Source organism: Punica granatum, chromosome 3, assembly GCF_007655135.1.
Source record: "Punica granatum isolate Tunisia-2019 chromosome 3, ASM765513v2, whole genome shotgun sequence".
In the NCBI taxonomy this organism is placed as follows: domain Eukaryota; kingdom Viridiplantae; phylum Streptophyta; class Magnoliopsida; order Myrtales; family Lythraceae; genus Punica; species Punica granatum.
Window position 1 is genome coordinate 1,203,065 of NC_045129.1, and position 25,846 is coordinate 1,228,910.

The following is a 25,846-nucleotide window of genomic DNA, read 5'->3' on the forward strand; positions in this document are numbered from 1 at the left end:
GATTGTACAATTGACCTAGCAAATAAAAATTAATTTTCCAAAATGAGGGTAAAGATACCTATATAAATTAATTCAAGTAAGTTTCTTTATTAATTTTATTTTTTAAAATTAAATTAAATTTGAATTTGACATAAAACTATAAAAGTAAATATTACTTAGATATTGACTTTTTAAATCCCTATTTCAATAAACAATGACCTTTCTGGCTTATATTTTTCACACACATTCGATATTGATCCAGGAGTCTACCCACATACAGTACACAAATGATTTGGAGGAGCTGAGGCAGTGTCGTCGATCGTAGGCCACTGATAGTGGAGTGTCTGTACCGTCAAATTCCACTGAGAAGCCTTTAGTGGAGTTTGCATGCATGTGATATAAAGACACTATATGCCGGTGTGTCTGTGCATATTCTGGAATTCTCCATTTGAAGATGGGCTCTGAAAAGAGAACCGCATTGACCCCTTTCTTAAAATAGACATATAATGTATTTAACATGACTATTGCCAAGTACTGTGTACACTAACGATGAATATAGAAAATTCACAATTGAAGAAACGAGATTTAGCGCAGTTGCACATGTTCGAGATTTTAGATTTAATTCTCGTTATAGAATTACCTTTATCCTTTTATTAAGTTTTCTATTTTTTTATATTAGTCTCGTGATTTTCCTTTGTAGAAAAAAAAAAGAGTCTCATGGAGGCCTTCCTATAAATATTCCTATTGTTATTTATTTATTTAATTTTCTTCTGTTGGCCTTCCAATAAAATTTGTTTACTCTATATGATTATTCCATTTTGTCATCTCCAATTTGAGGTCTGGTGATATATAAGTCAGTAAAGCTTCGATTCAATGGCTAATTGGCCATGCCAATAAGGGAATGCACTGCACAACGGTTAATTAGAGATTTTGTGACGACGGTTTCACTCTATATGACTATAACCCAAATACAAATATCCATCGATCGAGAAAACAAACACACATATATAGGTAACAGTAGCATACACTTATTAGAGTTCATAAACTGATATAATGTACGTCGCACAGAGTTATCATCACGTACTTATTATATATTCATAATATCACAGGCTAGTGACGATCATTTTATTGACTCCTGGTCATGTTATTCATTATATTGGGATAATAGCGCCATATACCCTAACGTTTGAAGGAATTCTTAGTTTTAGTCCAAACTTGATTTTTTACTTGAGATATCCCAACATTGACGTGTTGATTTCAAATCTATCCCGACGTTAACATTCCGTCCAAAATTGACGGAATTGCATACGGGGCACGTTAATTTTGTAACAAATGTCGGGATGGATGTAAAATTAACGTGCCACGTGTGCAATTCCGTCAATTTTGGACAGAAAGTTAGCGTCGGGATAGATTTGAAGCCAACACGTCAACGTTGGGATATCTCAGGTAAAAAATCAAGTTTGGGCTATAACTAATAATTCCTTTAAACGTTAAGCTATATGGCGCTATTAACCCCATTATATTTTAGCATGTAGATAGATATATCGTTCCCGACCAAATACATCTATGTACGTATACTATATAGCTTATCGCAAAGAATCCTTTAGGACTAATTTCACTTGCCATCTCCCCTTCCATATCCCTCTCCATATCCACGGCATTCACCGTAATCTCCACCAGATCCTAAGACACCTCCTCTTCCCAAATCCCGAACCTCGACCTCGACCTCCCGATCCTGAGCTGGCCCTAGATCCTGCATAGGACCCGACATATGAACCAGCCTCGGACCCTTCTCCCGAACCTGCCCTAGAACCAGCATAGGACCCAGCATATGAACCCGCTTCGGAGCTTTGCTCCCAATCCTGACCCTGACCCTAACGCTTAGGCAGAGTCGGATCCTAAACCTGACATAAAACCCGAGCCACTCCCGCCTCCTAGGCCAAGCCCTAGGCCCGCTCCAATGCCGAGCCCAATATCGCCGAGATCCATTCCCAAGTCCTTCCGTGCAACTCTACACTTGGAGACGAGTGATGAGGCAGTAAGGACCAGTGCAATTGCTATTGCTTACCACTTCACAGTGACGTACAAGATAATTTTTTAGTAGAATACCACTATCGCCACACACTTATTCATTAGCCACCGTTTTTGACTTTAATATATTTTTGCCACCAATTAGCCCCAAACATTGGCATTTCGTCTACCATTTATACTCTTCCGTTAACTTTCGTGACGAAAAATTCATGGATGGCGTTACCTTTTCCATTACGGAAGGGTATAAATAGTAGACGAAATGCCAACGTTTGGGGCTAATTGGTGGCAAAAATATGTCAGGGGTAAAAGCGGTGACTAATGAATAAGTGGATGGCGACGGTGGAAGTCTACTCTATTTTGTTTGGATGGCAAGGAACCTTATTGGTTGTGAGATTCAAACTAATGTGCATCCCAAAACAAATGATGCCCCCGAGAAGTTTATGTTTTAGGTATTGTGCAGTTCTTTCCTATGACATGGTGAATGCCAAACTATGCTACCAATTTATAGCTGTCGTTTTCCGACGAAATTAGTTTTATGCCATAGGAAAGAATAATGGAAACGGTGACGTGGCCTTTTGTTTCGGATGATTTTTTGGCTAGAAATTAAGGTTGTTCATAAGAGGGTCGAAGGGCTTCGACATGTGGCTTGTGATTGAGCCGTAGACGGCCCAATATTTGATCCAACCATGAACCAACCCCACTCACTCAGCGCTTTGTGGCCGGCAGGCAGTGTACTGGTTGGCTCACTGATTAATTTGCTTGTCACTTAATTGCTATACATGTTTATCCAAGCTCCATCATGTGACTCCTGAGCATTTTATTACATATCCAGTATCTATATTATATTGTATGATGTCAAAACCCTTTCTATGATCTCACTTTTTATTTCTCTGATATATAATTAATTACGGTCAAAATCATTAATTACGGTCAAAATCCTCCTCCTTGATTCCAAATCGGCAACTTATACCATTACACGGCATCTCTTTTCTCTACCAATCTTCACTTCTTCTTCTTTTTTTTTTAAGTGAGCTCCCAATCTTTACTTTTTAAGTCCTGAGGAATATATATATATATATATATATATATATTTGTGTGTGTGTGCACCCTAGAGAACAGATGTTTTCAATCAAGTAAAATTAGTCCTCTCGACAGCGTTGATGTTTGGAGCAATGGTCAGGGCTCGGGATCGGGAGATGGATTGCCCAGTTAGGTTGTTGTAGGCCTTGAGATGAAGCCCAAATAATGGTACTTGGGACTGATAATAGTTTGGATTACAATTTCAGCCCATTAATTTCTGTGGGATGTGTGGGCCCAGCCCAGGTCTCTTTCCAAGTTACCCGTTCTTCCCGTAATGTAACTTTTACTCGAAGTCACCGCGGTAGCTCCTGCTACAAAAAAAAAAAAAAAAAACTGTTCGTTCCTGATAGTTATTGTCTCTCTTGTCTTGTAATATTATTATTAACCTGGAAAAGATAAAGTATCTGAAATTGGAATATACCCCAAGAAAAAAACATTGCGTCCCTGGGCTTCTTTTATGCGTACAAATCCGAAAAGGACGCGAGCTAAATTTTAAGAACCACCACCTTGTTCGTGTGAATCTTTATACTTATCTCCATCTTATTACTTTTCATTATTTGGTTGCAAGTTTCGAGCCGACAAAAATCAACTACTGGCTCAATCGATTAACGAATCTCGTTCTATAAATACATGTCATACTCCCTCGTCTTGTAATTAATACATAATACATATATAGTGTTTTTTCAGGCTCGTTGTTATTGCCTGCGTGGGCGCATTCTCTTTTATACACGGTTTAATCATTTAAAGAAGACCAATGAGCTGATAATTATCAGCTTCAGATAAATTTTACGCCCGTATTAAACTGATTTACGTAGTACATGGACGGCTGCGATTATTCCACGTGCTTAAATATATAGAAGTTGACACGGCTTTGCTACAGGCAAACACATCCTCTCACCCACCCGATTAAGACAACGCCAAGCAGGAAAATTTCAGCATATCGTGTGTAATTCATCCGACATTTTTTTTTTCCCTTCTTAAACGGCAAGATATGATTTACTCTTCAGATTTCCATCAATGACTTAGTATAAAAATAGCAAAAAGTAAAAGGGCATGAAAATTTTATTGAAAATAATCTTACCCTATAATTTCGAGTCGACAATATATATTCCTGCGCTAAGCCTTCTTACTCATCGAATATTAATTTATTCATGATTATGGGATGTTCCCGATGAATTCTAACTTTTATAATCCCGATGCAATAATTTTGATGACAGCATCCACATTCAAAGACATACGTTCGCATATGTTGTCATTGGACAGCCACGATGAGCCACGTGGGCAGGGGGATGACTACGGACAGAATCGGAGAAAAGCAATCGGACTTTTCATTCCGTCGATAATGAAGTGTAAGAAGATGGATGGATGGTTGATGATTCGTCAACAGCGACGGGCATTATCCATATTCATATTTATAGATATTTCCAACGTGACATTGTATTATCATAACACATTTAATATTTTCACTTCAACATTAAAAATAAAATTTGATTTTACTTAACTTAATTTAATTTAATTTTTTTCTCAATTCAACAATATAATCATTACTTTTTATCTTTTCTTCAAATTCTCTTTCATGTTATTTTTTTTATCTATTATTACAATTAATTTTTTAATATTAAATTATTTCAACTATTCAATATTTTTTTATCAATTTTTCAACACTTTTTTTCCCGATTTTTCCTTAATTCAATAACATAAATATTTTTATTTTTATTTTTTAAAATTCTCTCACATACTTTTATCAATTACTTTTGTTTTCATCACCTTAAATCAAACTTAACTTCTTTACCAAACTCTAATGCTTTAGTTTAATTGTTTAGTATTTTCAGTAATCGTGATTAATACAAGTTTTTTTACTTATACTTCAAATTTAAGTATTTAGTATTACGTTTGAAATGTTTATTATTTTGTATAATCCATAAAAAATAACAAAAGCACTAAATACTTGAACTGAAGTACTGAGTATTTCATCGTAACTCGATGTCTTGTTAGAATTTTCTCATATTTATATTCATATTAATTATTATTACTATTTGACTCGAGACACGCTTTCGCTTTGAACGTGCACGTTTTACGTACAATAATCTATTCAATTTTGTACACGAACACACACACACACACAAACACACATATAGACACACAAAATGTATTAATAGAACCAATTATGAGAACAATCTACACAACTTAGATTTACAATAGAGAATATAGTGCAGCGACGCATTCTCTCGCATACCAATCAATAGATTACCGGTTCAATTCTCATGATAAGATTATCCGCGCTTTTTAATTAATTATTAGGATTTCTATTTTGTTGTAATGGGCATATGGATCTGCCTTGTCATGGAAAAAAACTCACATTTACTAACATAGATTAGTTTTGGTGATTCGACATCTTTTCTTGTTAAGTAAAGGCTTAGATTCGAGTGTTGTGAATAGAGACAATCCATAATTAAAAGAGTTTTATCCTTTAGTGAACTAGCTTAATTGGAATTGAATTAGTTGAATCCGTTAAACTTCCAAATATAAGGTGATTTACATCGAAAAACTAAAATCTTTAGATAAATTTTTGAAAAATCAAATTTCAAAGAGATTAATTGGCGTATGATCGAAAAAATAAATTAATCTCTCCTAAAAAGTATAAATTGTTAAAATTTCAAATTATAGCCCCTAAAAAGTATAAATGCCCCCTCTAAAATTCTTCTTAATTGCCTTCCCCCAATAATCTCTTAGAAGTCCTAATAAAGTTTTTTGTACTTGTCTCGTTAATTGAGATGGAAAGAATATATTAAGTTTTAAGAAAATCAACGATTGATATTAAATTATCCTTTTGTAAGATAGAAAATTATCCCTTTCAATAAATTATCAGCAATTTAAAACTTAAATCTAATACAATAGAAGATATACTTGCAATTTATATCTAAAGTCAATTTTTATTTGTGAGACTGTGCTTACTCTCGATCGATTACTGAGACCATTCTTGTTAGGGTGTCGGCTTGATCCTGCCTACGAAGTGTGTTATTGGTATATTGTCCCCCCGAGTAATATTTTTGGCTCCATCTCTGGGTCCAAAATGATATGTTAAATCGGATTGGTCGGATTAATTTTTAGATTCCTAACAAATATAAAATAAAAAAGTCAGAAAAAATAATATAGAAAGAAAGAAGGATGCCCATACTCTAATACCTTAGAAAAGCGTTTTGCTCCTTGAGCGATCAGTTATTATGGGAGAATTATAATAAATTAACTCAATCTAAATTAAATATTGAATTATCATCACAATAAAAAGGCACGTGAATCGCACCATTCAGCCATTCCATCCTTTTCGTCCTGGGGGGATTAATTAAAGAATTATATAATAAGTTATAGCCGTTAATATATGCTATTGCCCAAACTCCAGTAAACAACAACGAACCCCGATCTTCGACCGGAAAAGGCCGAAGAATAATACTGCTTAAACTTTTCGGCCGAGCCAAATGGACCGATTATAATATCATGTCGGGATGTATACATTATAATGGTTATTTGAAGTTTCCGAATTGGAACTATATATTTACCAGTTGCTTGCTTCAAGTCCACGACATCATCAACTAATAGAAATCCTTAAATCCTAAGCATCTGATTTCGCCTTGCAATTAATTCTGCAGTGCAAACGATTACCCAAAATTAGGATATGATTAGAACATGTCATGTGCACTCGCACGCCGTGGCACCTACCCTACCCCAATTTCTTAATTTCGAAATTGTAATTTGATAATTTCCCACCCAAAATTAGTAATAATTAATTTTAAAAATGAAAATTCCAGCTGTGCCATTCCTCAGGAATGATAACGTGGGTGGTCTCTCCCTCATTGTCCGGGACGTTAACGACTATTCTTCTTCTAAACTTACGGTTACCGGCCAGTTGACGAAGACAGTTTTCCCGGAACCGCCACGTACGCCGGCGGCCGACTCTCCCCACGCGTCCGTTCTACGCGTATCAGCGCGTGCAGTTACCTCTTAATTCCTCTTCTTCTTCTTCTTCTTCCAATTTATTTATACTTCTCTCCCCCACCTCTGCAACGGACAGTCTCTCTCTCTCTCTCTCTGCGAGCGCTCATCATTCCTTCTTCACTCATAACCTCCATCTTCCTTTGATTCCTCTGGGCTGAAACGAGGGGAAGGGAAGCTCGCATTTTGCCGCATAACCCATCTCGGAAGTCTCTCCGCGGCTGTGAAGGTTGAATCTTTCTGCTGGTCCGAAGATGTTTCGCCTGAGCAACAACCTCGTCGGGATCCTCAACTTCGTGACGTTCCTGCTGTCGGTGCCCATCCTCGGGGCCGGGATCTGGCTAGCCCGCAGGGCCAGCACCGACTGTGAGAAGTTCCTCGAGAAGCCGGTCATCGCCCTCGGGGTCTTCCTCATGGTGGTCTCCCTCGCCGGCCTCATCGGGGCCTGCTGCGGCATCTCCTGGCTCCTCTGGGTCTACCTCCTCGTCATGTTCCTCCTCATCGTCCTGCTTTTCGGCTTCACCATCTTCGCCTTCGTCGTCACCAACGAGGGCGCCGGGAAGGTCCTCTCCGACAAGGGGTACAAGGAGTACAGGCTTGGCGACTACTCCAACTGGCTCCAGAAGAGGGTTAACAACACCAAGAACTGGAACAAGATTAAGAGCTGCCTCATCGACAGCAAGGTCTGCTCCAGCCTCGCCGACAAGACCGCCAACGACACCCTCGAGCAGTTCTACAGCGAGCACCTCTCCGCAGTTCAGGTATTGTTCATTCTGCAGATTTCATTCTTTTTTTGGAAATTTTGGGATTTTTTCTGCTTGCAGGTTGGAATTTTTAGGGCATAACTTTTGATTTGTTGGGCAGACTAAAGATTGATGATTGATTCTGTCGTGTTGTACTGATATGATAAATTGCTTTCTGTAACTGTAACAGTCGGGATGCTGCAAGCCGTCGGACGACTGCGGCTTCAATTACGTGAGCCCGATCGTGTGGAACGCGACCACGGACACGACGACCTTTAACAACTCGGACTGCACCCTGTGGAACAACAACCCGGACGTGCTCTGTTACAACTGCCAATCTTGCAAGGCCGGCTTCCTCGACAACATCAAGAGCGATTGGAAGAAGGTAGCCATCATTAACATCATCTTCCTGGTCTTCCTCATCATCGTGTACTCCGTGGGCTGCTGCGCCTTCAGGAACAACCGAGAGGATAACGCCTTCTGGAAGAGGCGGCCCCACCCGTGAGAGCTAGATGGACGGGCTTGGTTCGGGATGAAGTAGGTCGTGTAGGGTTAGCTGATGATTACTGATTAGCAGCTATTTGGTTTATGCTTCTTGTATAGGATTCTCTATGCTTACACTCGGAGTATTGTTAGGATTTCCTATGTTGCTATGGCATCATATTACTGAATGCTCGACTTGGAGCTTAGCTTACTATATGTTGTTTTGAGTACATATACGATCTCGTTCTACTTCATTGCTTCATGATAGATTGCTCTTGGTTGCCTTTTAAGCAAAATCCAGATTCTTCGAGATCGTTGGCGAAAATGGGTGGTTCTTGGGAATGGTAGATGCGCTGTGATGACTCCTATTTCATCTACTTTTCCTAATATCAATCAATGCTCCTGTCCCTCTGGTTTTCTGCAGTTCAATCAATACTCATCTATTTGTGTTTTGGTCTTATCCAATTTCTCTGTCACACTACTCTTTTGTTCTTCCTTTTGCTGAATTGAAATGTTGTCTATCTTTCATGATATTCTGTAGACCTCGAGCGTTAATCGACAAGTCAAATGAACCATATGCTAATGGTAACTCAAAAGTGGCTTTTCAGGTTAGGTGAAGTAGTTTTAGTGGTTGAAGAAACCCTTTTTTCCGAGCCTAAAGGTTGGTGATTATAATTGCTGCTGGAAAAGGGACTCGGATTGATTCTCCCAGCTTTTCTTTTCTTCTTTCCTTCTTGTGAAAAGATGAAAGTCTAAAGTGGAGATTCTGATGAGCCCTTAGCTGGGCGTAATGCCTTGAATCTTTGATAAAAGATATGAAGTTACGGAGAAGAAACATGGATAAGGCCTAACTCGGAACTTCCTCGGCATGCGATGCTTTCAAGAGAGCTAGTGGTTAAAATACCGTAGTACAAGTAACAATGAAATGGATATGTACGTGCATAGACCCTCGGAATCCGAACTTGGTTTGGTGATTGGAATAGGGTCGACTATGAAGCGGAGTACCTGTCCATACCAATTCTAAACGCCGTTGCCGTATATGTAAAAGCGAAATGGTCCAGCTAGCTTGTTCCTAATTTCGGATTGAGGGAAGCTAGCGGATCATGACATATTTTTCTGATGGGCCTGCCTTTAGGACCAATGGTCCTTATTTGGAGAGCGCACTTTTTGTTGGACAAAAGCCCAAAGTGGGCACAACCCGAAAAGGGATTCTTGGATGAAATCCAGGACTTGATCACGATGGTGGTGGTAGTCAATACTTGTATCCAGCAACGAGTTCAGTGAACTTCTCCTGCCAGTGCCCAAGGAAAATGCTAGCATGGACATTCTAGGCCGTGACCATCAGAAGTGTCTTCTATTTGGAACTGATCTACGGCTTATCAAGGCATTTTCCGAAGATTGGTTTAAGTAGACATCTTATTCGGAACTATTTTACCTTCTCAATTTTCCATATCCAGTCACACCATTCCTATGTAGTTATCCACTCTCATTCTTTCTCGAAATTGCCTGTTTTCCCGTATCCAGTGCCACCATCCGTATTGGTTAAAAGAGAAACAACAGCATCAGGAGAGATAATAGGTACGCAACTTAGAGATGGAAATGTGCATTTCAGGAATGAATTACCCGATTTCAGCAGATATCTTGGAGGTGAGCACAAACATCTCATTCCCGATGCGGTGACACAGTCCATGAGAATAAGATATGATAACCCTGCAAAATAAAAGCAAAGCAGGGCTAGCCTTGGCCTTTTCTCATAATCTAATATATTGACATCTCCTCCTGATTATGGGTTGAACCAGTGCGACCCCAAGTCCTTTCCGTTACATGCTATTACACTTGACATAACAAGGCCGATATAATATATGGCGGTCAAACGAAAGTTATGTCCAATGAATAATAGACTTAATAAAACAGAGGCATGAAGCTTAAGGCTCTTCAGGATTTGATGTGGTGTGATGCAAGAGTGGTTCTTGCAGGTCCGTAGACAGAGTTTTCTTCTTTGTCTTCTTGGATGATCCATCTGCAGGGATTTGATGATGGTCATTGCTTCAGACGGGAACATCACCACATGCTGATATATAGCCCAATGATGACTGCCCCGGCGCCCAACAAGCTGATCAAATTCGCACCCATGGCCAAAACTTGAGTTTGTTGTCAGTGTTACATTTATATGTACTCTGTCTGGAAGCATTGACTAGGATGGTTAGTGGACCATCAATTGAAGCACTTATGAAGAACAGTCCAACCAAATTGTCTGCTTTTAGTTTTTGCAATTTCTTCCGTAAGAGCAACAGGAATCTGCAAATTGAGTGGTTGACACAGTTACTTCAAGCCATACATACCTTCCGATGTTTATCTCTTCGTGGAGAAATATGGATGCGAAATTGGTTGCCAGGACGGTGTTTAGAGGGCTGAACATTGCTGAGAGCACAGGCCCCCTCTGTGAAATGCACCAGGTTTGACGGAAAAACGTGAGCGCTGCTCCCACGCCTGCAATAATCCAATTATTGATCAAACAAGCAAGACATTTTTGAAGAGATCTGAACTTCTAACAGTTGGTGGATATCATTGAAACTTCTCGTGTTTAAGAACTTAAACCGTGAACAAGCAAGCACCGAGTTCAAGAGCTGTGTTTATCCTCCAAGCTTCCCATTCCCTCTCCGAGAAAAGTGCAAAAATGGTTGATTGTAGCATCCTGAAGAAACACGTCCAGGCAGTTGTATACAAGTGATCTGTACAGTTCGTTGATGTTGGTATCTGTTTAAAGCAAAACAGGAAGATCTGTTAAGTAGGCTATAATGGAGAAAGCTCAGCTGTGATCTGTAATATCATATGCCTGTAAGATAAGCCAAGACGACCAGCAGCAGCTGCTTCCGAAAACCAACAGACAACCTAGTACCCAATTCTGTGCTGGCAGTCCCAACAAAGACATTCTCATCCACGTAGTCTCTATCGTTCAGCAGCTTTGGGCCTTTCAGGAGTGCCATTGAAACAGCTCCACAGACACTTACCAGTGTCCCTAGAATCTTTGCCATACTTCTCATGCTCAGGAAACCAACCTTCTCCTGTCTAAATTATAACTCGGTCATCAGAGAGATTTTTCCAGTACATGTATAAGATAATTCCGAGTTAGAGAGATCACGGTTTACCCCATTGCAGTTGCCATCACAAGGGTTACCACAGGAACCAGATTGACCATGGCAGTGGCTATGGCAGCCGAGGACAAGTACAAGCCTTCGAAATACAAGTTCATATTGGCTGCGGTCCTGCAGAAATGCAAAGACCATGGTCAAGTGAGTCAGATCCTCACATTAAGTATGAGAAATTGTTCCGAGTTTTCTACTTCCATATTTAAATAGAGTAGCATTCATTTCCCATTTCCCCTTGGTTTCTCTGAAAATGAAGACAAGTTTCCATTTTCTGACTTTTTCTGCCACCAAAAATCTCTGTAGGTGATCATATGCAGAGGAGGTCTCACCCAAAAAAGGCGGCTGCAAATATCATTCCGGAGGTCTTCAACCCCAAGCACAAGCTCAATAAATTCCTCCTGCCAAAGAGAAATGCCAGTAAAGTTTCATTGGTCATAGCTGTCCTGTCTTTTAGATTTGGCCTATGAAGAATTTCTTCCGGAAATCATTTATGGTGAAACTCTTTCTGCATTATTTGGTTGGCATATATAAACAAATGACAAACGAAGGAGGAGGAAAATGGAAAAACGGGAACATTACCTCCTATTATAAATGGCAAGAGGTGCGATGATCATAATGGAAATGGCCTGCCTGTAGACAAGGAAGATAGGTGGCTTCATCCCTTGCAGGAATGCTGTCCTTGAGAAGAGAGCAATCCCTGCATATATGCAAACCGTATCATGCTTGAGTCCCTCCCTGTCAGCCATTCTCATTTCATCTGCTTGCTTGCATCCCTCTTCTGGTGCCCTCTTGAGCCTCATACTATATATAGACATGCCGACTGATAAGCTAGATTGATCTCCAGTCTGACCGTTTTCCCACTCGCGCTCATTATGCAGCGATGTTTTCCCAGCAGGGGTTGAGGTTTTTTAATGGTGCGGACTGCGCATTTCTCCGTACTGCTGGACCAATATAGAGTTTTGAGATTGAGGCATCAACGATTCCTAGATCCAGATACAATTGAGTGTTAGCAACCAGATGGTCCTTAATCACAGCTGGGGACTGCTCATGGTCCTTGATCATATAGTCCTAACGAGAACAATGAATGGATAGACTGAAAAATAAACCAAGGGTTCAACAGTCGTATGTGAAAACAATGCCTGGTGAAGCTCTTTTCTGTCTTATTTTTTTTTAGTCCTTTCCTCTTCCGTTATAAGGGAGGTATACGGGCCTAGTACAATAATAGAAAATAAAGTGAAATAAAGGGACATATAAATTCCACTGGCGATGATTGAACTCAATACCTCTTGGTTTCGAATCGAAGTCTTGACCACTGCATTAAGACCTCTTCCTCATATGTTTTTACTTTTTCTTTTTTTTCATAAGTATATATTTCTTCATTTAATTAAAAGCTGAAAACTAAAAAATAGTCATTGTTGACAAAAAGATCAGCCATTCTCCAGTGACAGGACTAATATCGTTTTATCTTTTCTGCGGATTCGACAAAAACACATATTTCGATTTGAATCATTGATGAGGAAAAAGTCAAAGAAGTTGCTTGTCTTGGACTACCTCGTTTGGTACATTGATGAGGGAAAAGGCAAGAAGCTGCCTGTCATGGACCATCTAATTTGTTACGTAGGCAAGTAGAAGACGTGTGGTGGTACCAATACCAACGACAGAACCAACTGAATTTGTTTTCTCTATACATTATGGACAGAAAAATAATTCCCATTTTGCTTAAGAACTGCAGGACAATCCTTATAATCATCTATAGTTCGATATGCACTAGAAACGAAACCATTCAGGCCTTTGTATATGCTTGGTATGTGGTACACTGAACTGTAAGTGTATTCTCAATTAACTACCAATGAGTGTCTCTCTGTGCAGAAGAATAGAAGTGAAAAAGTTCACGATGATAATGACTCGTGGATTGAACATTACAGGAGTGGACATTTACTGGAGGCTGGAACATCTTAACCAAGAAGATGCAAGAAGCAAACTTGAGGGGTGTTTTGAGCTTCAGCTTCCGATTGCAGTACTCCGAGAAACATGTCAATGCAGTTGAGTAGACGTGGTCCAGAAAGTTCATTGACACAGTTACCAGCATGGAATGTCGAGAATGAAGAAAGACATATGGGGGAAGACATAATGGTGCCAAACAATAGCATGGTGCTTGGAATGGTGCCAGTTCATTAGACTGCACCATGTCAGTTATGTCTCAAGGCTGTAATTTCTATTTTTGATATTTTTGTTTTAATGTTCAGTTGCTTTAGTTGAATCAGTCATAGCACTAGGCCATGTATTTAGGAAGCAGTTAAGTTGTTGCTAAGTTAGTGGGAAAAGAAAGCTGAGGTTGTTCAGCTCATTTGTTTTTTATATAATGCAGTTAATCAATGAAAGTATATCCTATTCTTCTTCCTCAAAAATAGAACTGTTTTTTTTTTTGCGTTCTCTCTACGCTGCTTCTTCTTTTTCAGCTGCTTTTCAGTAAAAGAGAACAACAGTGGTATCAGAGCTTTACTTCTTGAGGGACCTGTGAGTGAGTGAAATGAGAGACCCAAAAACACCGAGTGAACCCGAGGGATACACGTGAGAATTTGAGTGAGATGGAATCAGGATCAAGCACCATGTCTGCGCTTGCTCCTCCTGTGTTTGATGGAGAAAATTACCATGCTTGGGCTGTTCGAATGCAAGCCTACATGGAGGGGTGTGACTTTTGGGAAGCAGTCGAGCAAGACTACGAAGTGGCTCCACTTCCCAATAACCCAACCATCAATCAGATTGAGATTCACAAAGAGAGAGTTACCAGGAAGGCAAAGGCAAAAGCTTGCTTGTATACTGCTGTTTCACCAGCTATTTTCACAAGGATCATGGTTCTTGGTTCAGCTAAGGAGATCTGGGACTTTCTAGAGGTTGAATAGAGGGGAAATGAGAGGATCAAGGGTATGAAGGTGCTGAATTTAATCAGGGAGTTTGAGAGAATGCAGATGAAGGAGTCTGAGTCCATCAAAGGGTACTCAAACAAGCTTATCGAGATAGCAAATCAGGTAAGGATCCTTGGCACTGATTTATCTGACAGTAGATTAGTGCAAAAGATTCTTGTCTCTGTGCCTGAAAGATATGAGGCAACTATTGCTTCTCTCGAGAACTCTAAAGATCTCTCCCAACTGAAAGTAATGGAGCTGATAAGTGCACTTGAAGCACAAGAGCAGAGGAGGCTAATGAGGCAAGAAGGGAGCTGTGAGGGAGCCTTGAAGGCCAAATGGCAGCAGAATGAGTGGGGAAAGGATAAGAAAGGAAAGGGAAAGAAGAATGGAGGCAGTAGTGGTTCAGAAGCTGCTGCAAAGGACAGTGGTGCAGGGAATACGAGCAAGATCTCTGCTTGTAAGCACTGTGGGAAACATAATCATCCACACTTCAAGTGTTGGAGAAGACCAGATGTGAAGTGCAGGAAGTGTAATTTAATGGGACACATAGAAAGGTTCTGCAGAGAAGGAAAGCAACAACAACAAAGTGGAGCTCATGCTGCAGCTCAACAAGAAGAAGATCAGTTGTTTGTAGCTTCATGTTTCTCATCAGCAACCTTATCAGACAGTTGGTTGGTCGACAGTGGCTGTACTAATCATATGACTAATGATGAAGGGCTCTTTAGGGATCTTGACAAATCATTAAAGTCCAAAGTGAGGATTGGGAATGGAGAATTTCTGGAAGTAAGAGGCAAAGGGACAATAGCTATAGAGAGTTGTGCAGGAGTTAAGCTGATATCAGAGGTGCTATTTGTGCCTCACATTGATCAAAACTTGCTGAGTGTAGGGCAGCTGTTAGAAAAGGGATTCAAGGTGTTTTTTGAAGAGGGCAAATGCTTGATTCTCGACTCAAAAGGTCAAGAATTGTTCAAAATAAAGATGAAAAAGAAGAGCTTCTCGCTGAATCCATTAGAAGAAGAGCAAGTGGCATTCAAGTGTCAGGTTAGTGAGATTGATTTATGGCATAAGAGAATGGGGCATTTCCACGACAAAGGACTGCAATACATGCAGAAGAATGACATGGCAATGGGATTACCAAGACAGGAGGAGCCGAGATCAACATGCACAGCTTGCTTAACAGGCAAGCAGACCAGGTTACCTTTCAGAAACTCAACCTGGAGGGCTACTAAAAAGTTGCAGCTCATTCACACTGATTTGTGTGGACCTCAATCAGCTCCCTCATTGAATGGTAGCAGGTATTTCATCATTTTCATTGATGATTTCACTAGAATGTGTTGGATTTATTTCTTGAAGCAAAAGACTGAAGTTGCTGAAGTGTTTTTCAAGTTTAAGACTTGGGTGGAGAATCAAAGTAGCTGTAAGATACAGGTCATTAGATCTGATAATGGGACTGAATACACCTCTCAAAGGTTCAATAATTTCTGTGAGGAAGCTGGGATAGAGTATCAGCTCACTGCTCCATATTCACCGCAGCAAAATGGAGTAAGTGAGAGGAAAAATAGAACCATTATGGAGATGACGAGGTGTATGCTACATGAGAAGTCTCTACCAAAGGAGTTCTGGGCTGAAGCAGCAAATACTGCTGTGTTCTTGCTAAATAGACTGCCTACGAGAGTATTGGAGAAAAAGACACCATTTGAAGCTTGGTTTGATAGGAAGCCAAATCTGAAGAATTTGAAAGTATTTGGCTGCCTATGTTTTTCTCATGTTCCACAGGTCAAGAGGAACAAGCTGGAAGAGAAGAGTGAGCAGGGAATCTTTGTAGGCTACAGCTTGATATCTAAGGCCTATAGAGTATATCATCCACATACGAAGAAGGTTGTTATCAGCAGGGATGTTCAATTTTTAGAAGATGAGAAGTGGGACTGGACAGAAAAGGAGAGGACCAGAGAAGAACAGGTTCTACTTGACCCTACTGAGCTGGTGGATGATGTTCCAATTAGAGGTACGAGATCTTTGACTAATATATACCAGAGGTGCAATGTGGCTGTTCTAGAACCTGTAGGATTTGAGGAAGCTAAGAATGATGAAAAATGGATAGAAGCCATGAAAGAAGAATTGGCCGTGATTGAGAAGAATCAGACTTGGGAGCTAGTTGAGAAGCCTACTAATAGAAGAGTAATTGGAGTCAAGTGGGTCTTTAGGACAAAGCTCAATCCTGATGGCTCGATAAATAAGCACAAAGCTAGATTGGTGGTGAAGGGATATGCTCAGGTATGGGGAATTGATTTTTCAGAAACATTTGCACCTGTCGCTAGATTAGATACAATTAGAATGCTGCTAGCCATTTCAGCCCAGCAGAATTGGAAGGTCTTTCAACTAGATGTAAAATCAGCATTTTTGAATGGAGTGTTGGAAGAAGAAATTTATGTTGAACAACCAGAAGGCTTCATTATTCCAGACCAAGAAGATAAGGTTTATTTGTTGAAGAAGGCTCTTTATGGACTGAAGCAAGCCCCTAGAGCATGGTACAGTAAGATAGATGATTATCTACTGACCTTAGGCTTCATCAAGAGTCTAAGTGAAGCCACCCTCTATGTGAAGAAATCTGAAACTGAACTGGTTATAGTCTCTCTTTATGTTGATGATATGTTGGTGACGGGAAGTAATGCTGCTCTAATTGAAGCATTCAAGAGAGACATGATGGATCAGTTTGAAATGACTGATCTTGGTGAGATGCATTATTTTCTGGGCATGGAGATCAAGCAGGGACAGAATGAGGTGTTCTTATGCCAGAAGAAATATGTAAAGGAGGTTCTAAAGAGGTTCAATATGGAGGAATGCAAGAGTGTGAGCACTCCAATGAACCAGAAGGAGAAACTTCAGAAGATGGATGGAGGAGACCCTGCAGATGGGAAGCAGTACAGGAGCTTAGTTGGATGTTTGATGTATATCACCTCTTTTAGACCAGACATAATGTACTCAGTAAGTGTTTTATCCAGGTTTCTTAATTGTGCCAGTGAAACTCATATGATTGCTGCAAAAAGAGTATTGAGATACCTGAAGGGAACACTTGCATTTGGGATCAAGTTCAGCAGAGTTGAGAAGTTTGAGCTGTTCGGTTATTCTGATAGTGATTGGGGTGGCTCATTAGATGACATGAAGAGCACATCTGGTTACTGCTTTATGTTTGGGTCAGCATGTTTCTCTTGGTGCTCAAGGAAGCAAGAATTGGTTGCCCAATCGACTGCTGAAGCTGAGTTCATTGCAGCTACATCAGCAGTGAATCAAGCAGTGTGGCTAAGGAAACTGATGGAAGATTTGCATTTAAAGCAAGAGGGAAGCACAAGAGTGTTTGTAGACAATTAAGCTGCCTTAGCCATCTCATTGAACCCAGTGTTTCATGGAAGAACCAAACATTTCAAGATCAAGTATTATGTTCTTAGAGAAATGCAGCAGACAGGTGAAGTAAAGCTGCTGTACTGCAGCTCAGAAGACCAAATTGCAGATATATTTACTAAGTCCCTTAGTGCTGGTCGTTTTAAAACATTAAGGGACAAGTTGGGTGTTTGCAGCTCTTGATCCAGGAGGAGTTTGTCAGTTATGTCTCAAGGCTGTAATTTCTATTTTTGATATTTTTGTTTTAATGTTCAGTTGCTTTAGTTGAATCAGTCATAGCACTAGGCCATGTATTTAGGAAGCAGTTAAGTTGTTGCTAAGTTAGTGGGAAAAGAAAGCTGAGGTTGTTCAGCTCATTTGTTTTTATATAATGCAGTTAATCAATGAAAGTATATCCTATTCTTCTTCCTCAAAAATAGAACTGTTTTTTTTTTTGCGTTCTCTCTACTCTGCTTCTTCTTTTTCAGCTGCTTTTCAGTAAAAGAGAACAACACACCAAGACACCAAAAAGTCTCCCGAACAATAAAGCAACAACCTATGACACCCAAGACATCCACGAACAATAGGAACTGCTTGACAGCTAGTGAGGGTTGGAGAGTTCACTTCACATCACAACAACCAGGGTCGGCGGTAATATCGTAAGGGTGACAAATGTTTCCAAAATCCAGTTGATTCTTAGGATGTGCTGGTGTAGTTCAAAATAGTTACCAAGACCTTGGATTGGATAGTGCCAGGCTATTATTAGATGGTCTTGGCTCGGAAGTCTTGTTTATATCGAGGATTTAGATGGAGAGACTTACTTAAGTTTTCCGCGTTGGTTCTTGAGAATGGCAGATGTGCTATGGGCCTATGACTCCTACTTTATCTAAATCACCTAACTTCGATTCTTGTAGTTCAGCTTCATTTTTCTGAATAAAAATGTTCATCTCTTTCATGGATGCTCTTTCTTTCCCGTGGAAAAGACTGAAACTCTTAAGAGGTGATCCTGAATAGACTTTAGGCCTATATGCTTTAAATATTTCATAATGTTGCGAGTAAGTCTCGTATTTTGGCTTTCCAGACTGGAAGGCATCCAGAGTTTTGTGCGAGGGTGCCAACTCACCCCAGTGCCGTGGCATTACTCTGTTTTCAGGCTCAGGAGTTTTATGCCGCGGCACCGTTCTGTTTTTCAGCTCTGGAGTTTTGAGCCGCAGCATACTCACCCAAGTGTCGCGGAACCAATGTCCGATTGCTCCCCTTCCCCTGTTCTTGAACCCGACTCGTTTTATTTGGTTTGAACTACTTATATCTGGTTCTCTCTGTGTAGTTATTGCTCCATTCGCCTCGTACCCAAATAATGCTAACTGGGGAGAGTTTGTGAGCGAGAGCTCTTGTATTTTGGGGTTAGGATTTCTACATTTTCCCTTTGTTTTCTTGACTCTTGTTCGATAATTAGTGAAAATCGAAGCTTGTCCTTTACCCGTGGTTGTTTCCCTCTTGGTCACCTAAATGGATCTGGCCTTCTCTTCCCTTTCCTTTTCATTGCTCCCTAGTTCGATTTCTTCATTTCCGCTTGCACCTAATAAGAAGACATGAAGTTACCGAGAGGAGAACAAGACAAGACATGAGAAAGGAAGCTATTGAAATTTCATAACCATAGGTTAGTTACGGTAATATACAACCTCTCGTTAACGTCTGTATAGACATGTTGGACTGATTATTGTGTTCTTTCTGGTTATATATGGTAACTAGGTCTTTGATTTTTGAATGGATGATATCAAAAAGGGGGAAACAACTACAGCTGGAGCGACGGGTATGCAACTTGAGATGGAATTATGCTTGTAAGAACTGAATGACTCCCTCTTATTCTTAGCAACATTACGAAGGTGAGCATCTGATTGGCCCGATGCCGGACTATGCTCCAAGAGAATTGGATATGATAAGCCTGCAAGGTGAAAGAAAAAAGGGTTGGCCTTGGCCATTTCTCATAATTTAATATGAACCGTCCTTTTAAATATGAGCCGAACCAGTGCGATCCAAATACTTACAGGCAATTAGACTTGATAAAACAAGGGCCGATATAATATATGGTGGCCCGAAATGAAAGTTACGTCGTATGAATGGATAAATAAAAAGGAAAAATGGAGTTCAAGGCTCCTCAGGATTTGATGTCTTGTGATGCAAGAACAGTTCTTGCAGGTCAGTAGATGGAGTCTTCTTCTTCGTGTTCTTGGATGATCCATCTGGAAGGACATCATAATCATCGTTTCTTAGGATGGGAACATCATCACATGCTGATATTCTTACAGGAGCCTCTTCTTGCTCGTGCTTTGTATCCTTGTGATCTATGGCCTTTCCCCACAGAACTATGTATAGCCCAATAATGACTGCCCCAGCACCCATCAAGCTGATCAAATCCCAGAGAATAAGCCACAAAAGAGGGAACAGTTAGCAAAGGCATTTGGGAAAAGATCTGAAATTTTATACTTAGTCGGTGAATGCTATTGAAACTTTTTCATATTTAAGAACTTAACTGAGAAAAAGCAAGCACCGAGTTCAAGAGCTGTTTTTATCCTCCAAGCTTCCCATTCCCTCTCAAAGAAAATTACAAGGATGGCCGATTGTAGCATCCCGAAGAAACACGTCCAGGCAGCTGAATACGAGTGATCTGGACAGTCTGTTGATATCGGTATCTGTCTAAAAGCAAAATGGGAAGATTTGTTAAATAGGTGGCAGTAATAATTATAGGAACAGCAATCAAATCCACAGTGTTGTTTCATTTCCGCCCCTAAACGCTGTGAACTCTAGTTGCCTGTAAGTTTCGGAAGGCCTTAGAAATGGTGAGAGCCGAGAATCTTTTCTGAACAGAGATCGTGCTTGCAATATAAGCCAGGACGACCAGCAGCAGCTGCTTCCAAAGAGCAACAGGCAACCTAGTACCCAGTTCTCTATTTGCAATCAGGCCTCCCAATATGCTCGGTATTTGGTAGACTGAATTGTTACATTCCAGCAAGTACCTCTATGAGCAGAAGAACAAAAGTGAGGAAGGCCATGATGGCAGTGATTCAAGGATTGAGCATTGCAGGAATTGGGCAGTGACTAGAGCATCTTAACCGATGAGACGCAAGCAACAAACTAGAGTCCTCTGTATTCCTCCTCTTCCTCCCCTATGACAGTGATATGTAGTCTAGTATGATCCGTCCCAGCAATACATATCTTGAGGAGATTCGGAGACAACAACACTAGATGTTCTGATAAAATGGTCAAACATCAAAATAATTGGCGCTTCAAGCCTTATAGCCATAAAACAACCAAGACAAATAGAGAGCTCGAGTCTGAGAACCAGACAAGATCTATTGAGCACAGAATTATGAGTTTCCGCTTTGACCTCCATAAAAGTGTCACACTTTCTCCGTTGTTCTTCCTCTTTGCTGAATAGAAGTGTTTTCCTTTTTGCTGAATAGGAGTGTTTTCCTCTCCCATGTTTTCCTTTGAATAGGAGATCTATTAAGAGGAGCTAGCTTCAAATAAGACCTTAATATAATGCTGTGAATCGTTGATCAGAAGACATGAAGTTAGGGAGAGGAAAACAAAAGACATGAAACGATGCAATTGAAATGTTATAATGGAGGATATAACCCTGATATGCATTAGCATATTTTCCAGAAAACTGAACTTGGGCTGGCCCAATTGAAATAAGGAAATGAAGCTCTCAAGGGCCTCAAGGCTCTTCAAGATTTGATGTGCTATGACGATGCAAGAACAAGAAGGGTTCTTGCAGATCCATAGGGGGAGTCCTCTCCTTGGATGATCCATCTGCAAGGACTTGATGATCATCATTGCTTTGGATGGGAATGTCTTTACATGTCGATATTCCTGCAGGAGCCTCTTCTTCCTTACGCTTGTGTGTCCTGATGATCTTCGGCCTTTCCCCAAAATACTATGTGTATAGCCCAACAATGACTGCCCCAGCACCCAACAAGCTGATCAAACTCACCAAAAGGAAATAACTATTAATTAACTAGACATATTCACACCATGGTGGCTCAACTGGGCCACCAGCGAGACTGAATGAGACAGTAATGGATATATTTGGGCCACTAACATGGCTGAGTGGGCATCCACCAGTCTTAGGTAGGCAACTCACGGGCCACCAAAGGGCCACTTGCAGGCATGAGTGAATCCACAATAAGGCTTATTGTGGGATTACCAAGTTCGAGTGCGCTGCTGGAAGTGGGCCTTTAATGGGCATGTAGTAGACCACTATCGGGCCTCTCATGGTCATGAGTGTCCTCAATGGGCCAACAATGGACCAAATTGGGGCACTAAACGTTGATTAGGCATCCAATGGGCTTGGGAAGGCCACTTACAGGATTCAACTGGCGACTTGGAGGCCTGAATGGCCGTAAAATGGTTTCTTGTGGGTTTGAGTGCGTCCATAAAAGGGCTTCTTGTAGGTTTGGTTGGGCCACCAATGGGACTGGGTGGGCCACTAGAGGTGCAAGTTGGGCTTTAATGGTCCTGCAAGGGCCACTATCGGGCCTCTTACAGAAATGAGTGGGCCAATAATATGCTTGAGCAAACTTCTAATGGTCATGACTGAACTACCAACGGGCTTGTGTGGGCCACTAAAAGGGCTTTCTAGACATCCAAAGTGCCTAGGTAGACAATCACAGGCCTCAATGAGCTACTAATGGGACACTTGCAGACTTGACTGGGTCATAAAAAAGGCTTTTGACAGGGTTGAGTAGGCGCAAAAAATGGCTTCTGGAGGGCTTGGTTGGGTCACCAACAAGCCTGAGTGGGCTACTGGCGGTGCAAATGGGCTTTTAATGGGCTTGCAGTGGGCCACTACTAGGCCTATTACGGGCATGCGTGGACAAAATAATGGTCTTGAGCAAGCATCCAATGGGTCCGGGTAGGCCAGCAACGAGTAATAGATTGAATCAAAAGCTCTACACCAGAAGTTCAAAAGAGAATGAGTAATAGATTGAATCAGCTGAAGTCTGCCAGCATAGAAGAGCTTCTTGGCTGTCCAACCATCAATCATATTAGTGATTCGATCAATTAGAGGCTTGCAATCTCTATCAGATAGTCTACCGGGTACAACCAAGCACCCGAATATCTGACTGGAAGAGAGCCAGCATTGCTTCTCAGTTTTTTTATTTAAATTATTGATAGAAAATAATTTCCATTTTGCCCGGGAAAACTGCTGGACAAATCCTTATTATCATGTATAATTCGACATGCATGAGAAATGAAACCATTCAGGCCTCGCAATATGCTCGGTATGTGGTATACTGAACTGTTACCTTCCAATTGAAACAAGGAAATGAAGCTCTCAAGGCTCTTCAGGATTTGATGTGTTGTGACGATGCAAGGACAATAACGGTTCTCGCAGATGCATAGCGGGATTCTTCTCCGTCGTCTTCTTGGGTGATCCATCTGCAAGGACTTGATGATCATTATTGCTTTGGATGGGAATATCATCACATGTCGATATTCCTGCGGGAGCCTCTTCTTGCTCATGCTTGGTGTCCTTCTGATCTTTGGCCTTTCCCCACAGTACTATGTATAGCCCAACAATGACTGCCCCAGCACCCAACAAGCTGATCAAATTCACCAAACGGGGGAAAAAAAAAATAATTAGACAAATTCACACCTGTGGCAAACGTGAGTTTCTTGTCCATGTTACATTCGTATCTAATGTGTCTGGACCACTTGGGTAGGACGCTGATGGGGCCATTCCGCCGATCCAAGCATTTATGAACGGGCAAGTGAAGGTATTTTCTTCCATAAGAGCAAAAGGATCTAAAAATTGAATGGCCGATATTAGTCCATTTCCAACATATGTACCTTCCAACGTATAGTGCTTCATGGAGAAATATGCATGCGAAAATGGTTGCCAGGACCGTGTTCAGAGGGTTGAACATTGCAGTGAACACTGGCCCCCTTCGTGAAACGCACCAGGCTTGACCGAAGAATGCGAATGCAGCTCCCACACCCTGCGTTAATCGAATCATCTATCAAATAAACGAAGACGACATCTCTGAAAATATCAGGAACTCTTATCGGAAGTCGGTGTGCACATATTATTGAATATCTTTCATGCTTGAGAACTTAACTGCGAACAAGCAAGCACCATATTCAAGAGCTGTGTTAATTCTCCAAACTTCCCATTCCCTCTCCAATACTAGTGCAAGAGCTGCAGATTGTAGCATCCCGAAGAAACACGTCCAGGCTGTTGTATACAAGTCATCTGGACAGTTTGCTGATATGGGTACCTGTTTAGAAGCAGAAATGAAGATTTGTTATGTGTGAAGTCAACATATGTAGCAATGAAACAGCAATACTGGTTATGTAAGTTTCTGACTTGGAAACGGTAAAAGCTCGAATCTTTATCAAACAGAGAATTGAACATGCCTGTAGCATAAGCCAAGATGACCAGCAGCAGCAGCCTCCGAAGAGAAACAGACAACCCAGTAACCAATTCTGTAATCGCAATCCCTGCAACAACGTTCTTGTCTGCATATATTCTCCTTTGCTCTGCAGCAGTTCTGGGCCTTTGATGAGTGCCATTGAAATAGCTCCACCAACACACACCACCGTCCCAAGAACTTTTGCCATGCTTCTCATGCTCCGGAAATCAAACTTCTCCAATCTAAAGTCCAACTCCGGCATCAGAGAGATTCTCAGTACATTTGCAAGGTTCTACTTTAATAGAGGCAGAAAAAGACTAGTCAAAGAGATCACGGGATTACCCTACTGCAGTTGCCATCACAAAGATTAACACAGGAAGAAGATTGACCATGGCAGTGGCTACGGTAGCCGAGGACAAGTTGAGGCCTTCAAAATATGCATTCGCGTTAACTGCTATCCTACGGAAATGAAGAGACCATGAGCAAGTGATGTCAGATCTTTACATTTAGTATGAGACACGGTTTTGAGTTTTTTTCTTCCATATTTTAAAAGAATAGTTAGGCATGTATGTGTTTCCTTTCCCTTCCAGTTACTCCTGTTGTTTTCGCCTGAACTGAATACAAGTTCCCATTTTCTGTTCTCAAATCTTCATAGTTGATCACATGCAGAAGAGCTCTTACCCGAGAAAAGCGGCTGCGAATATCAATCCAGAGATCTTCCATCCCAAGCACAAGCTCAATGAATTTCTCCTGCCAAAGAGAAAATGCTAGTAAAGTTCCAGTATGTCATAGCTGTCCTTTGAGTTTTGGCCTATGAAGATTTTTCCGGGTGATCATTTCTAGTGACTCTCTTTCTGCATTATCTGGTTGATGGATATCGATGAATGACAAAAAAGAGACTAGGAAAATGGGAGAACCGGAACCTTACCTCCTATTGTAAAGGGCAGGAGGTACGATGATCAAAGCAGTAATGACCTGCCGGTAAGCAACAAAGATCGGAGGCTTCATGCCTTGCAGGAATGCTTCCTTTGAGAAGATAGCAATCCCTGCATATATGCACTGAAGCCCCACCATTACCATTACATGCTTGAGTCCTCCTCCCTCATCCATTCTGATTCCTTTCACTCGCTAGTATCCCTCTTCGGTTTCCTTGTGGGGCTCTTAGATATATACACACACTCACACATGTTGACTGTTAAGCTAGTTTCATTTCCACTTCCAAGTGTTCGTATATCTGTCTCCAATGGTCCCGCTTGCACCCATCACGCAGTCACGAGTTCCCCAGTGGGGGTAGAGTTACTCTAAATGGTACTGGTCTGGTCCCTCCGTACGCTGGATTGATATATAGATGTGGTTTGGACTGTTTGTTGACAAGGTAATCAGCTAACGGTCGATCCTGGAATTATCAGTATAAATTTATCGAGCACCTCTCAAGACAAGAGCATTAAGGACGACTAGCATCAGTAGAGTGGGGGCTACGTGCAGCAGGAGCCATAATGCCAAAAAAATAGCATCCTGCAATTAAGAGCAGAGAACCTATTAACCAAGCTAGCGTCACACTCTCCTTTGTTCTTCGCTTTTGCTGAATAGAAGTGTTTTCCTCTTTCAAGAATATTCTTTTTCTTTTTTTCCCCACGTGAAAAGGCGGAAAGTTTTTAGGGGAGCTAGCTTTAAGTAAGACTTTA

The 25,846-nt window shown here is 40.9% G+C and overlaps 3 protein-coding genes and 1 long non-coding RNA gene across 14 annotated transcripts; 2 read left to right on the forward strand and 2 right to left on the reverse strand.

Annotated features, from left to right (window-relative positions):
• The first annotated feature begins 7,133 nt into the window (after positions 1-7,133).
• LOC116200106 (tetraspanin-8-like) lies at positions 7,134-8,729 on the forward strand. The gene is made up of 2 exons (XM_031530815.1): positions 7,134-7,841; positions 8,014-8,729. Exons 1-2 carry the CDS (start codon positions 7,335-7,337, stop codon positions 8,326-8,328), a joined length of 822 nt encoding a protein of 273 aa, XP_031386675.1. The 5' UTR covers positions 7,134-7,334; the 3' UTR covers positions 8,329-8,729.
• Positions 8,730-10,052: 1,323 nt separating this feature from the next.
• LOC116200105 (WAT1-related protein At4g28040-like) lies at positions 10,053-12,757 on the reverse strand. 10 transcript variants are annotated; one of them, XR_004155660.1, is made up of 7 exons: positions 12,035-12,757; positions 11,785-11,853; positions 11,456-11,572; positions 11,165-11,375; positions 10,905-11,063; positions 10,649-10,796; positions 10,053-10,326 (listed from the first exon to the last, which is right to left on the reverse strand). XR_004155660.1 is itself a non-coding variant. In XM_031530811.1 (7 exons), the coding sequence occupies exons 1-7, from the start codon at positions 12,268-12,270 to the stop codon at positions 10,242-10,244; spliced, it is 855 nt and encodes a 284-aa protein (XP_031386671.1). In that variant the 5' UTR covers positions 12,271-12,757; the 3' UTR covers positions 10,053-10,241. The 10 variants fall into 10 exon arrangements, 7 of the variants coding, with proteins under 7 accessions (XP_031386671.1, XP_031386667.1, XP_031386668.1 ...); XR_004155658.1 differs by having other exon boundaries at positions 10,053-10,419; positions 12,035-12,756; XR_004155659.1 differs by having other exon boundaries at positions 10,053-10,487; positions 12,035-12,756.
• Positions 12,758-18,399: 5,642 nt separating this feature from the next.
• Positions 18,400-19,235, forward strand: LOC116201461. Its single transcript, XR_004155883.1, has 2 exons — positions 18,400-18,742; positions 18,896-19,235. It is a non-coding gene; the product is annotated as an uncharacterized LOC116201461 (long non-coding RNA).
• A 488-nt stretch (positions 19,236-19,723) lies between these two features.
• LOC116201012 (WAT1-related protein At4g30420-like) lies at positions 19,724-25,732 on the reverse strand. 2 transcript variants are annotated; one of them, XR_004155787.1, is made up of 9 exons: positions 25,090-25,732; positions 24,843-24,911; positions 24,504-24,620; positions 24,166-24,403; positions 23,868-24,026; positions 23,599-23,747; positions 23,055-23,351; positions 20,277-21,725; positions 19,724-20,149 (listed from the first exon to the last, which is right to left on the reverse strand). XR_004155787.1 is itself a non-coding variant. In XM_031532072.1 (7 exons), the coding sequence occupies exons 1-7, from the start codon at positions 25,269-25,271 to the stop codon at positions 23,084-23,086; spliced, it is 1,182 nt and encodes a 393-aa protein (XP_031387932.1). In that variant the 5' UTR covers positions 25,272-25,732; the 3' UTR covers positions 22,937-23,083. The 2 variants fall into 2 exon arrangements, 1 of the variants encoding a protein (XP_031387932.1); XM_031532072.1 differs by lacking the exons at positions 19,724-20,149; positions 20,277-21,725 and having other exon boundaries at positions 22,937-23,351.
• Positions 25,733-25,846: the final 114 nt, after the last annotated feature.

Coding starts and splice junctions, on each gene's coding strand:
- LOC116201012 (XM_031532072.1), bottom strand. CDS start 25,271: ATGGATGAGGGAGGAGGACTCAAGCATGTAATGGTAATGGTGGGGCTT. Junction 24,621..24,842: donor TTCGCAGCCGCTTTTCTCGG/GTAAGAGCTCTT, acceptor TCATTTCCGTAG/GATAGCAGTTAACGCGAATG. Junction 24,404..24,503: donor GTGATGGCAACTGCAGTAGG/GTAATCCCGTGA, acceptor GTTGGACTTTAG/ATTGGAGAAGTTTGATTTCC.
- LOC116200106 (XM_031530815.1), top strand. CDS start 7,335: ATGTTTCGCCTGAGCAACAACCTCGTCGGGATCCTCAACTTCGTGACG. Junction 7,842..8,013: donor AGCACCTCTCCGCAGTTCAG/GTATTGTTCATT, acceptor TAACTGTAACAG/TCGGGATGCTGCAAGCCGTC.
- LOC116200105 (XM_031530807.1), bottom strand. CDS start 12,270: ATGTCTATATATAGTATGAGGCTCAAGAGGGCACCAGAAGAGGGATGC. Junction 11,854..12,034: donor CTTGCCATTTATAATAGGAG/GTAATGTTCCCG, acceptor TCTCTTTGGCAG/GAGGAATTTATTGAGCTTGT. Junction 11,376..11,455: donor GTGATGGCAACTGCAATGGG/GTAAACCGTGAT, acceptor GTTATAATTTAG/ACAGGAGAAGGTTGGTTTCC.